Here is a 12,597-nt window from a genome sequence, read left to right as displayed (position 1 = left end):
GTATACAGCTTGTTTTTATTTTGCAGAGCTTGTCCCCCAGAATGTTTCCAGTACACTGCAGGTATTGAGGTACTATCACATACAGAGGTATTGTCATCCAGTTTTCAGATGGCACAGCTGCTTACCCACAGATAGCAACATTACACAAGAGTTAGAAAAGGAAAGAGGAGAGAATATCCAGTAACTTCAGGGGAAATTAGTGGAGGTAGAATATAAACAGTGAATTTTGAAATTGGCTGGAGTACCAGGGTGAACGCCTTTCCTCTTCCCAAATGTCCCTTGGGAAGTTTACTGACAGGTTGTTAAGACTGGATTTTTCTGTTTTATCTGAGACTTCCAGCAGTGCCCCTTTGCAGTGCCATGTCAGAGCATTGTTATAGTATATGTTCTCAGAAAATAATTCAGTTAAGCAGGTTATATTCACTGTCTGTAATTTCCTTTCTACAGCCAAATTAAAAGAATCACAGAACAAAATCTCGGATGCACAGAATGAATTTGGTTGGAAAAGACATTTGAGGTCATTGAGTCCAACCTATGACCTAACACCACTTTGTCACCTAGACAATGGCACCTAAGTACCACATCCAGTCTTCCCTTAAACACCTCCAGGGGCAGTGACTCCACCACCTCCCTGGGCAGCTCTTTCCAACTCCCAGACACCCTTTCTGTGAACTTCTTCCTAATGACCAATTGATGATGCAGTTCGAAGTGGAAGGACACACACCAAATAGTGATGTGTACCAAGCCTCTTCATAAATGTCTTTATGCAGAGTTATTTTAGTTATATACCCTCAGTGATCTCTACATGACTGTGCTTAGGTTAAGATTAAATAAATCCTGACACTTCTCAATCTGTCCTTCAGTTTTAGAAATCAAATCATTATTAGTATTTATGGAGCTGAGTTTTTGGTACTGATGTAAGAACAGGAGGGGCACTTACTGAAAAATTGACATACTCTGTTTCAGCTTGTGTAAGACTGAGGGAAATAGTAAAGGATGTAAACTCTACAGAGTTCAATTTATGGGATAGGTGTCAGCATATTGATCTGGATTTCCTTTTATTGTTGTTTTTCTTAAGACATGGAGGACTTTTCTGCATGAAAATATGCAAAATTAATTCAATGACAGCATAAACTAAGCAATATGTTATGTCATGGAATATCAAGTAAAATCCATTTTAATGAAGGCCTCACAGCTGCTTAATCATCTGCACAGTGACTGCTACAAAATATCAGTAGGAATTTGAATTACAAGGCTCAGGAAGAGATACAGCACATGAAGAAAATCAGCAGTTGAAACAGAAATTAAGACTCAGTAGTTAAAAAACCAGAAATTAAGAGTGTGAATAAGTATCCAAGAGTCATATATGAATTAGTGATGCCGTGAACTCGTGACACCTTCTTTCAGAGATTACGTGCTTAATCCTGTATTCTGACAGGAATTTCAGGCAGTTTGAATTTTGATGAGGAGGACACAGAAGAGGAAGAAGCTAGTAAGAGACCAGTATCTCATTCACCATACCCTGAATCTGAGAGGCCAAGTTCTGCATCCAGCGAGAAGTCTTTTGCAGTAAGTGTCTTGAAATAAATTTCTGATAAGCACTGGGCACTTGCCTGATTTTAGTGATAACCCCTGGAGCACTGGGTTAAAATACAGCAGCTGCAAGTACAGTAGCCAGCAATATTATTCCCTGAAAGCAGAGTAAGGTCAAGATTGTCAGGCTATCTGACTGAAGGGACACTGAGTTAAACATAAAGACTTAGCAATGATCAGAGGAACAATTGTGGGTGGAGGATCCCAGGGAGCCTAATCAGAGAATATGGGAACACAGTGAGTCAGCACTATCACCCCTAAAGGAGACAGACTGGGCCATTGTCTCTGCAAAATTCACCAAAATGACTCAGAGAAGCTCTGAAATGCCATGCAAATATAAGAGGGATTTCTTCCTGAAGGTTTGTAGCATTTATTGTGAGATACAAAGAGAAACAGAATTCTGGAATGGAACAGAGAATGCTGGGATTGGACAAAGATCATATGGGATGTTTGGTGGAAGAAACTTAAGAGGGAAAAGAAGGGTATCAAGGTGGATCAGGGAGTAATAAGCATGGAAAGACAGGGATTAAAGGGGGTAAAAGGCATCAGATATGTGTAAACAACTACAGAACAGTATTATTGTCTGCCTAAGCCTTGTGCCTTGATTACTTCAGCATGTCTCACTCTCTTCTGAAACTCCACTTCTATTTCTCATGTGAATGTATGTGTGTGTGATATACATACACACATACATACATATGTTGACAAATTATGTGCTGGACTCGCCAGTGAGTTGGAAGAGACCAGCATCAGGAAGACACAGGGTCTGAGATAGCTCAGACCAGATAAAGACCATGGGGTTTGAGCATGGATGCTGGACACCCTTCAAAGTCCATGCTGTGGGAGACCCACCTGAGTGTACTTGTGAGGTGACTGTGTATGATGCCCTGCAATAGTAGTGCAACAGGTCTGGGTGTCAGCTTCTTGGGAGACTGGGCTGTGGGTCCAAAGTGCTGGAGATACAGGCTGGTGGGTGCTGGAGGGGGGAAGGGGTGAGACCCTCCAGTGAATTTCAAATCTATGTATGTGTGTCTGTGCTATTCACTCAGGTTTCTTACTGGCTGTAGCTAGGAATGGGGATAAACCTTCAACTTCATCTTGAAGGCCCAGTCAAAGAGGAATCTCTTGGGTGCTACAATTCACAGGATTCAGCTACCTCTAAAAAAAATATTTTATTGACCTCTACCAGATTTCCATTACAATTTTAATTCCTTTGATTACTCTGTGCATCCTGACTATACACATTGTTCTAAGGCTCTTCCAACCTTTACTTGATATGGTTCCACCAGCAGCTTACTCCATTTCTACTATTGTTCTGTACCAACATAATCTCAGCACTCATTTCAGTCACAAAATCCCAGCCCGTCTTACTGCAGCATCCATCAGTCCTGCTTTATCTTACTCTTTTATCTTCCATAGCGTTTGAAGTTCTAAAAGCAAAGAGGTCCTTTGCTTAGAATATTTACAGCATCTCATCCTATTTCTCCCTTTCCAGCAAATCACTCATGTCTGCTTAATGGGTACTTTTTCTCTTTTCCCCTTGGAGACCTAGTCTTTCCTTAGAATAAAACCTTCAGCTGCTTTCTTCTGAGGAAACACAGGTGATATCTTGTTTAACCTTCCTTTCCCCTGTATCTTCTGGAGACATGATATCTTATGTTTCAACAAAGCACTATTTTCTTATGGAACACCAGAGTCTCTGATCTGATATTAATATGCTAATATGATGCTTCTTCCCATAGGAAACAGGTGCTTCCTGTAGTCCATCCCCTCAGGCAGATGCACAGCTGGGAGAAGTAGAGAACTTGGAGGATTTTGCATTGCGCCCTGCACCCCGTGGAATTAGTGTCAAGTGTCGAATCACTAGAGATAAAAAGGGAATGGACCGAGGGCTCTTCCCTACTTACTACATGCATCTGGAAAGAGATGACAACAAAAAGGTATTGGAAGCAGCACAAATTATCTTGGCTATTGTACTCCTACCAAAAAATATTTTTGGTGCAAGAGAGTTTTTGGTAGGAAACCAGTAGCTGAGAACAGCCATCATGCAGATGAGAACAGGATATATTTGGCCAAGGTACTAAGGAGGGAATTAGCATGTAATTGGGATTGTATCATTGTTTAAAAGCCGTAATACTGTGAAAGATGAAATTGAAAAAGAATAAAAATGTTGAGTGTTAAAAAAGACAGGAAGACTGAGTTGCTCCAGAAGAAAAGGAGGGAAGACTAGAAAGGAAAGGTTCATTAAATCTAGACTGCCAAGTGAGCTGATGGAGGGATAGGATTTAAGTCTGTGCACTTTGGAAGAGAACAAAATTGTGGACACAGTAATACTAGCACAAAACAAAAGAGGGAGTGCATACAGGAAATGGAGAGATAACAATTTGGATAGCAATGCCTCTGCATTCTTACGAAGCACCGGTCTTGATCGAAGTTTTGTTTTTCCAGACATTCCTTCTTGCAGGGAGAAAAAGAAAGAAGAGCAAAACATCCAATTACCTCATATCAGTTGATCCAACTGATTTATCTCGGAAAGGGGAAAGCTTCATTGGAAAACTCAGGTGAGAACCACAGATGAAAACTATAGACAGTTGAGATAGGATTTTAATTGAGTTATGGTTATGACTAGCAATCTGGTTTAAATTCTGAGAGAATGAACTTGCATTGTTCTGCTCCATGTAATCTGTATTCACTTGGATTGGCAGCCTTCTTCAGCATTACCATTCACTGTGGCAACTCAGAAGAAATTGTCTAGATGCTTTTCCAGGATAGGTTACAGGATCACATGGGCACATCATAGAAGCTCCTTACTGAGCTGGCAGCAGGAAGATTCAGATGGCAGGAGATGTGTGTTTTCGCTGTGTTGTACAAATACTTTCAGAAGATGACAAAACTTTCTACTGATGCCTCTTTCTGTGTTTTTCCATAACCTGCCATTAGGTCAAACCTCATGGGAACCAAATTTACAGTTTATGACCATGGTGTTAACCCAGTCAAGGCACAAAGTCTAGTGGAAAAGGCTCATACAAGACAGGAGCTTGCAGCTATTTGTTATGTAAGTACTGCCTCTCCCTTTGTGCCCCTTTCTTTGTGCCTGGTTACCAAGGAAACACAGCTTGCAAAATCGTGCTGCTGCCAGCCTCCTCCACTTAACTTTGGAACCAAGTGACCAATTTCAACCAGATACAACAAGAGGCAGAGGCCTCACAGATAAATTCTTAACAGTTTAATGAAAAAAAAAACCTCAACAAAACAATGTCAGCAGTGGGAGAAACATCTAAGCAAACATCCTTATGACCTTCTTATCTGGCCAATTCAGTGTGTGGCCAGTCACACATGCTTTACATGGAGCCAGCCACAGAATGAACTGCCTCTGGCCCAGCTGGTATCTGGTAGACCCTGAGAAGGAACTGGAAGTACCCTGTGAAACAGAATTAGGTTTTGCAGAAGCAAAGGCATTTTGAGGGATAGGAGGAAGCTGGTATTCTTTCAGTAGCAGCTTCTTGGTGGTAAGGATGTGTTTCCAAGATAAATTGTGATTCACTCTAGCTCTGTTTTAGAGTTCTGCTCTTGTGAATCACCTCAGTATACAATTCAGAGAAGGAGGCACTTGTGGAGACTACAGAATTACATAAGAGTTCTCATGTCGCATTATTTTGTATTCCAGTCCTACAGTTTGAGTAAAATTTGAGGTTCTCTACGAAACAGTTGCTGTGAAGTGTAAGGATTTTTATTTTTCTCACAGGTGTTTTTACTTTTCTTACAGAAGCTTAAAGATGCATTAGCCTACTGGAGCAGTGTCTTGATTGTTTGCTTTTGCTCTTCATCTTAAGGGCACTTGGGAAAAAATTGATGTGATAATTCCAGTACTAGCCTGTTGACAGAAGTATTACTAGATATTTTCTTTGTACATAGTATTCAGTTCCCTACCTAGCTGGACACAGCAAGATGTTAAAATGATCACAGACAGTTAATATAAAGTCAGCTTTTCAGAATTCTGGACTTTTATGTATAAGGAGTTCGTAAAGTTTAAATACGAAAATCAGTACCCTCATTTTTATACATGCCCCTAGATTTTTTGAAGTGACGTAATAGAGGTTTCAGCTCCAAAGACCTTTGTCTGTGTCTGCAAAATGCGTTAATGTGTTAGGAGAAGCTGTATCACTTCTGTCAATCAATACAGTACTTCCAAAAGATTCTGGCTTTTAATTGGCCTTTAAGAATTTTAAAGGTTATCACGGATATTGTTACAGAACACTTTAAATGGACCCTTGGATTTTGGCTGATACTATTAAATGAATGGTTTGAGAGTACCAGGACTTTTTTCCTTTGCTTTTTGTACTCAATCCACTTGGAGCAGACTCCTTCAGTATTCTGGAAAAATCTGCTTAAGATTGAAGCTTGGGATAGCTGCTGAATACTTCCCTTCCTGGGTTTGTTCTTAAACATTTGTGAAACAGTATGATTTGAGAGAAAATTGTTGGTGTGTTCTTAAACACAAATAACAGCACCTCAAGAAAAATGTCATTCATTGTTCAGAAATATTTTAGACTAACTGGTGATATACAGACAACATAGAGTCAAGTCAAAGATATTTTGCCTTCTGTCATGGTTAAGGCTTGTTCACTAGCAATATTTCAACACATTACTACCTCAGGTGCAAAAAACATATGCCTGGAAATTGCACTTGTATAATTTTGTTGTAAATATTTTGGTAGGTAAGAAATGCACTCCAAATTAGTTAATAGCATGCATATCTCCTAACAGTGTTCTCTAAATGAGAAGGGCGAGAAAGCACTTCCAGTGATTAAACAAAGTTGCAAATATGTAACTGCTGCTACAGTTGTAGCCAGCAAAATTCTAGTGACTAGTAGAAATGGTAATACAAGTTCAGTTTTGCTGTCTTTCCTTCCCTGAGGTGAAGTATCTCATTTACTGAAAATAATAGTTTTCCTTGTCTTTCAGGAAACAAATATCTTAGGATTTAAGGGTCCCAGAAAAATGTCCGTGATCATTCCAGGAATGAACATGAATCATAAGCGAATTCCAATCCGTCCACGAAATGTGAGTTATGAAGTTTGGTCATGTTTCAGATTGAAGGAAGAGGTTAAAACTTCCCTGTAGAGGCCTGGGTGTGACTGACAATCAGGGCTTTTAGGAGCCAGGGCTTTAGCAAGTCTCCTGGAGAATAAATACAATTTTGCCTAAATGTGTTGATTAATTTGTTCTTGCCTTCTACCTAATCTGTAGCTTTCTGAATAGTATTTGCATCCTTATGGGTCCTTTGGTCAGGATAAATATGATTTACTTATCTCTGTCATTGCTGTGGCACCTGCAAGCCGCCCTCATGGTGGGACCCTGTTGTGCTGAGGGCTGGATGAACACTGGACATGCTTGCTTCTCCAGGAGCTCACATCATTAGCCAGGATGTGAATTGTGACAGATAGGCAATAGACAGATAAGGTACTGCTGGTGTAATGGCAAGGGAATAAATACATTTTTGATCAGAATGTTGTTAGCCTTTTTGTAGGAGTAGCAGGAAAGGAGGATTCTTGAAGGAGGGATGAGGAGAAGATGGATTTTTGTTGTGACTAGTGAGGATTTCTCATATATATGAGCGACATTAGAGCTAAAAGCTTACAGAACAGTATCTGAAGGTATGTTAAGGTGTGTGATGAAAATTGTTAGGTTCCCTTAATGTAGGATTTGTGTTTGGTGAGAGAAGACCAAAAGGCAGAAAGAAGAGTTTTAACATATATTATTTGTTGCAGAACTTTTAAAATTAAATCATATGTCATGTTTCACTGCAACCTGAATCCCCTTGTAATTCATAGTTTGTCAAATTGAATATGCTGGTTTACTTCCTCTTTGTATGTTTTTTTTGTTTTATTTCTCTCTGGTTTTCATACTGGGCATCACTCATTAGACCCAACAGGATGACCTTTAACCTTACATTTTCCTGCAGCCTTTGGACTTTCTACTGAAGCACCTCAGGGCCTGGCACTACACAGTTAATTGTAGATTATTTTCTTTTATTTCAAAGTTTACAGTGTTAGAAGTAGAAACTGGATGCAACAGGATCAGAGAAAGATTGAGACTCAGAAGGGATTTATGCCAGCAGGATGGCAATTATCTGTGCACTCTGAATTGCTCCCTTTCCTGTACACACACTTCCTTCCCTGTCACTCTTTTTATTTCATTGAATGAAAAGGAATGCTTGGACTGGGAATCTATGAAAGTATCTTCCTGGTACTTGCAGAAAGTATTCAGTAGGACTGAGTTTAAGTGATATCAGTGTGTTTCATTAAACAGGGAATTAAGTGACAGAGTGCACACACAAGAGAGGTGGTACTCAGAGGCAGGGCCATTCCAAAACTGATAAATACATTTCTTTCTTCTGAACAGGAGCATGAGGGTCTGCTGTCAAAATGGCAAAACAAAAATTTAGAGAACCTCATTGAATTGCACAACAAGGCTCCAGTCTGGAATGATGATACTCAGTCCTATGTTTTGAACTTCCATGGGAGGGTCACTCAGGCCTCAGTGAAGAACTTCCAGATTGTCCATGACAATGACCGTAAGAGTCTGGTGGAGAGTGTGTGGGACTTACTTAAACAGGGAGAACAAAACTTATTTAATGAGTGTTGGGAGGAATAGGACACCCTTCCTAGAAGAGGGAAACTGGCTAAAGGAAGCTAATTTGTTATTACTGGGGACTTCTGAGCTGTCAGGAAAATTATATAAGGCCTTCTTTTTTCTGGGGTGGATGCAGACTCTGCTCTCCATAACTGCATCAAAAGAGGGGGGAAATGAAAGCTTCCTGAAGTGAAAGAAAAAGTTTAATACAGCACCTTCAGGCTAGCAAAAGAATGGTTTGAGCTTTGGTTCTGAGAAGAAAAATAATCTCTAGAATAGCAAAGTCACTCTAGAGGGCAGATTTCAAGGCCACTCTGGTGAGAAAGGACGGATACACCAACCACATATATTTGGGACTGGCATATGTGAGGGTGGGTTTGTGGTTGGGTTTTGCTTTGCTTTTTTGTTGTTGTTGTTATTGTGGATTTTTTCCTTTGGCTGCACTGTGAAATTGTTCATCTCTGAATGTCTTTTCTCCCCAGCTGACTACATCGTGATGCAGTTTGGTCGTGTAGCAGAAGATGTGTTCACTCTGGACTATAATTACCCTCTCTGTGCTCTTCAGGCCTTTGCTATTGGACTCTCCAGCTTTGACAGTAAATTAGTCTGTGAGTGAGGGACAACAGACATGAAACATGGAACTCAATCCCACCCCTACATCTTGTAAGAGTTGCAGGTGTAGCAATGAAGAGCATATTGGAAGGGAAATGGAGGACGGACTTCTGCAGGCTTATTAGAAAACCAATTCCAGCCTTCAGAGCATTGTGGGAGTTGACAGCAGACTACTTTGGGAGCAGCCTCTGCATGGACTGTGGAAGACCAAGAAATCTAGGTGATGTTTCTGTCAATGGTGTTGAATCTGCTCTTAGAATCCTTGTTTACAGATGCTGCATGGGAGTGGGCTAAGCCCACTTATTGGAACTCCTTGCAGCTAGGATTAGAAAAATAATGGCTAAATGTTCATTTACCTTGAAGCTTCCAGAAAGCCTCAGAGATGATACTAATCAAGAGTTCCTTATCAGATGAACTCAGAAAAAAAAAAAGAACAGCTGGAATTGGCTCTAATACAACACTTTTACTCTGTGGAATGATTGTCTGCTAAGATTGATACTCCATTTCCCTTCCAGTATTCTAATTTCTCTCCATCCCTTGACAGTCTTTTTTACCAAATGAAGAACAATCAAATCTCAAACACTCCCTTTTCAGTGGCTGATACTATATTCATTGCTACTTCTGTTACTTCTAACCATGTGAAAAATGAGACTGAATAGATGATAGAATCTGGCTGAATTTGGCAGAAGATAGTATTGTAACAATATACAGTACCACTTCTGAAAAGCAGTGTTCTGATTGGTTGAATCTAGACTGTAAACTGATGAGAAATTTTTAAATTATGCCATTGTTCATGAAATTTGTTACATTTTAGGTATAAGTTTGTGACCAATTTTATTTTTTTTTAATGTGAGATTATCTCAAGGCATGACATAGTAAAGTAGATTTTGTATAAACAATTTTAACCTGCCTATAAGAAGGAGTTACCTCAAAAAGAGATTACAGGTATTTTCAAAGGCATCAGTAACTTTAATGTAATTGTACCGCAAGGCTTTGCAATGTGTCCTTCCAATGTTCCATTTTTAATACTGGATGTACAGTATGGAGACTGTCACAGCATGGAACACTTGATTCATGTGGCCTTAACTCACCAGAGTGGATTGCAGCACGGTGTGGCCTGGAGGCCTCAGTGCACACATCTGTGTATTGAAGCACAGAACAATTACTGTCTTGCCTGCTTCTTGCCTATTACCTATATTCACAATGGTTTGGAGAAGTCTGTCCCTTTACTGAGACAAGAATTAGCTGTTCTCCAGCTTTGGATATTGTCCTTGTCAGCAGACTAACTCTGTTTCAAGCTGCAAAGAGCAGATATATTGCTTTTGGTCTCTGGAGTCTTTGCAGCAGTAGATATCACTTGTGCTTTCAAATTAACAAAACTTTGTGAAGACGTTTTCTGATATTGCCAGAAAGAACAATGATTGTAATCACAAAGTAAATGCTGTATGTAACTGTAAAATAATGAACTGAGGCTGAGAAGTCCAGCTCTTGTATCTTTCAGATGAGCATTTTTCAGTAGATGCTGAGATATTTCTTTGAGATGATCTTATCAGAAAAGCAGTCTGTGAAGAGAACTTGAATGCTGATGGATCTGTTTTGTGCCTTCCTGCTCATCAGGCTGAGGATGACACCTGACAGTGCTTTCCAACTGTGCTCTTCTAAAGTCTTGGGTGATGGTTCTGCATTCCTCTGCCCTTCCAGGAAAGGAAGTTGGTTTGTGTACCTGTCTGATTATTCTTCTGACTAGGAATGTGTGAAAGAAACTGCCTTATGTTATTTTGGGGTGACCTGAAGGTAGGATGCTAATTTCTGATTCAAGATGATTTTCTGTGTTCCCAGAAAGCATCCTTTTACTTAATTAGCCTTGTCAGCAGTGACTCTTCAAGCTATTTCTTCAAATGATCATGTCACAGCCCCTCAGTCAAATTATGCAGACAGATGAACTGATTCAGTTGTCTTTATCAGATACTGTTTTACATTAATTGTATTTATAACTTTTATATCTAAATGAAAATAAACTAATTTATATATTGAAAAGTCTTTAATTCTAAATGACTGTTTTTATTTTGCTGTCACTTGTGGGTGTACTTTGTTCCTTCTCTGTGACTTATTACCTCAGGTTCTTTCTATTTCTTGACTATCATCTGTCTTCTTACTCTTTTCCTTTGTAATTCTCAGTTCCATTTCTTTGTGGTGTTGGATATTTTTCCCATACACTTGGAAATCTGGGAATAAATGTAAGGGTAGTGTCTCTAATACTTTTACCCCCTCCCTCCCCGAGTATTATCAAGTCCTATGCTGTAATTCTTGGTTTCTATTTTGATTGTTTAAGCTAGTTCAATCTCTCTGCTCCAGGTTTTCAATGTTGTTCCCAGAATCCAGCTAGGGCATTTGAGATGGTCCTTACTGCATTTTCCCACCTTCCATCTGAGCCCATTTAACTGTTGAAGCACATTAACATATATTTTCTGAATCAGATACTGAAGTCAGACAAGGCTAGGAAGAGCATCAAGTTGAAGTGATTATATTTTCCTATTTCCACCAAGAGATGAATGAACTTCAGTAGGAGGAGATATGATGGATCTGATAAGCAAAAACTGGCACAGCTGTCAACATGCAAGCCCTATTCTTCAAGAACTTCTGTTTTTTCCACTATTTCCATCTGAGCCAAATTAGTCTTAGAGGAGAGAGAAAATTTAAGCGGGAAACACGACTGGGCATTTCTTCTTAACACAGTAATATTAGTTGCCTATGTGCGAATGTTACGTTCTAGAAATCCCAGAGAGACCTTAAAGAAGCATATTCAATGGTTAAATTGGAATCCTAAAGGCAAGCCTAGCAGATGGAAATGGCTCCTAGGCTGCTATAGGCTCTTGGGCTTCCAAAAAAAGTGAATGATTTCTTGTGCTTTTAGGGCTGAGTCTCACTCTCACTGAAGTATTGCTGCTGAATTTGGTGGCAGTAAGACAGGAGGTTTTGCTGCTGTTAGCATAATTATTATACCTATACTAATAATAAATTAGTGTGCCCCTCTGCTTGCTGGGATTAACAGCTCTGTAAGTCTCTCAGGTGACATTGAGTTAGGTTTCCTGTTCCTGGTACAGAAGACAAGAAAAATTCTTCCCTGTGACTCACAAGTTGAGTTAAGAGTTTGTGCGTAGTCCTGTAAAACAGAGCTATGGACAGATTCCTTCTTTCACAGTCAGGAATCTCATCTGTCACAGGATCAAACTGTTGTACCTAACTGCAGTTTGGAACTAATTCAGAACTAAGAAAGTCCTTTAAGTAATCCTAGGGCCAAGAGATTTGGCCCAACATACAGTTATGAAAAAGAGCAGAAAAGCAACACTGATGTCTAAGGGCTCCCTTACTAACAGGGAAAACAGCTGGCTCTCACTGTGAGGAACAACTCATGGCAACAACTGAAAGCCCTGCCAGGAAAGAAGGCAGAGATCCTGTACCAGTGTTAACTCTTGTGTCTTTTGAACTGTACACTTTATAGTTTCTGTTTTCTCATTGCATCCCTTAAGGTGTTCTATATTGATTATTATTTCCTCACTGGAAGCTGGAGGTCACGTCTTCTGTTCCACAATGGGAGAAAAATTCAGAAGCAAACTAACTTCACCAACATGCTTAAAGGTAAAGGCTCTGGTAACCATAACCTGCTCAATTTAAAGAATACATAAATGGGTGAATATATTCTAGAGGCTGAAATTTTTGATCATTTAATTTGATTCAATTAACGTCTCCATACAA

General features: G+C 39.6%; 1 protein-coding gene across 2 annotated transcripts in view; it reads left to right on the top strand.

Annotated features, from left to right (window-relative positions):
- The window catches only part of TULP3 (TUB like protein 3), a 31,666-nt gene extending 20,788 nt beyond the window's left edge, over positions 1 to 10,878 (top strand). For both annotated transcript variants that reach the window (XM_041414175.1, XM_041414176.1), the window contains 7 exons: positions 1,439 to 1,569; positions 3,336 to 3,533; positions 4,042 to 4,154; positions 4,534 to 4,648; positions 6,559 to 6,657; positions 7,999 to 8,170; positions 8,712 to 10,878. In XM_041414175.1, coding sequence (XP_041270109.1) covers positions 1,439 to 1,569; positions 3,336 to 3,533; positions 4,042 to 4,154; positions 4,534 to 4,648; positions 6,559 to 6,657; positions 7,999 to 8,170; positions 8,712 to 8,845 — 962 coding nt within the window. In that variant the 3' untranslated portion in view covers positions 8,846 to 10,878. The remainder of the gene's footprint in view (positions 1 to 1,438; positions 1,570 to 3,335; positions 3,534 to 4,041; positions 4,155 to 4,533; positions 4,649 to 6,558; positions 6,658 to 7,998; positions 8,171 to 8,711) is intronic.
- Positions 10,879 to 12,597: the final 1,719 nt, after the last annotated feature.

This window comes from Onychostruthus taczanowskii, unplaced genomic scaffold (assembly GCF_017590055.1).
Source record: "Onychostruthus taczanowskii isolate IOZ18803 unplaced genomic scaffold, ASM1759005v1 scaffold44, whole genome shotgun sequence".
NCBI classification, from domain to species: domain Eukaryota; kingdom Metazoa; phylum Chordata; class Aves; order Passeriformes; family Passeridae; genus Onychostruthus; species Onychostruthus taczanowskii.
Note: the sequence above shows the minus strand (reverse complement) of the source record. Positions and strands in the feature narration are given on the sequence as shown.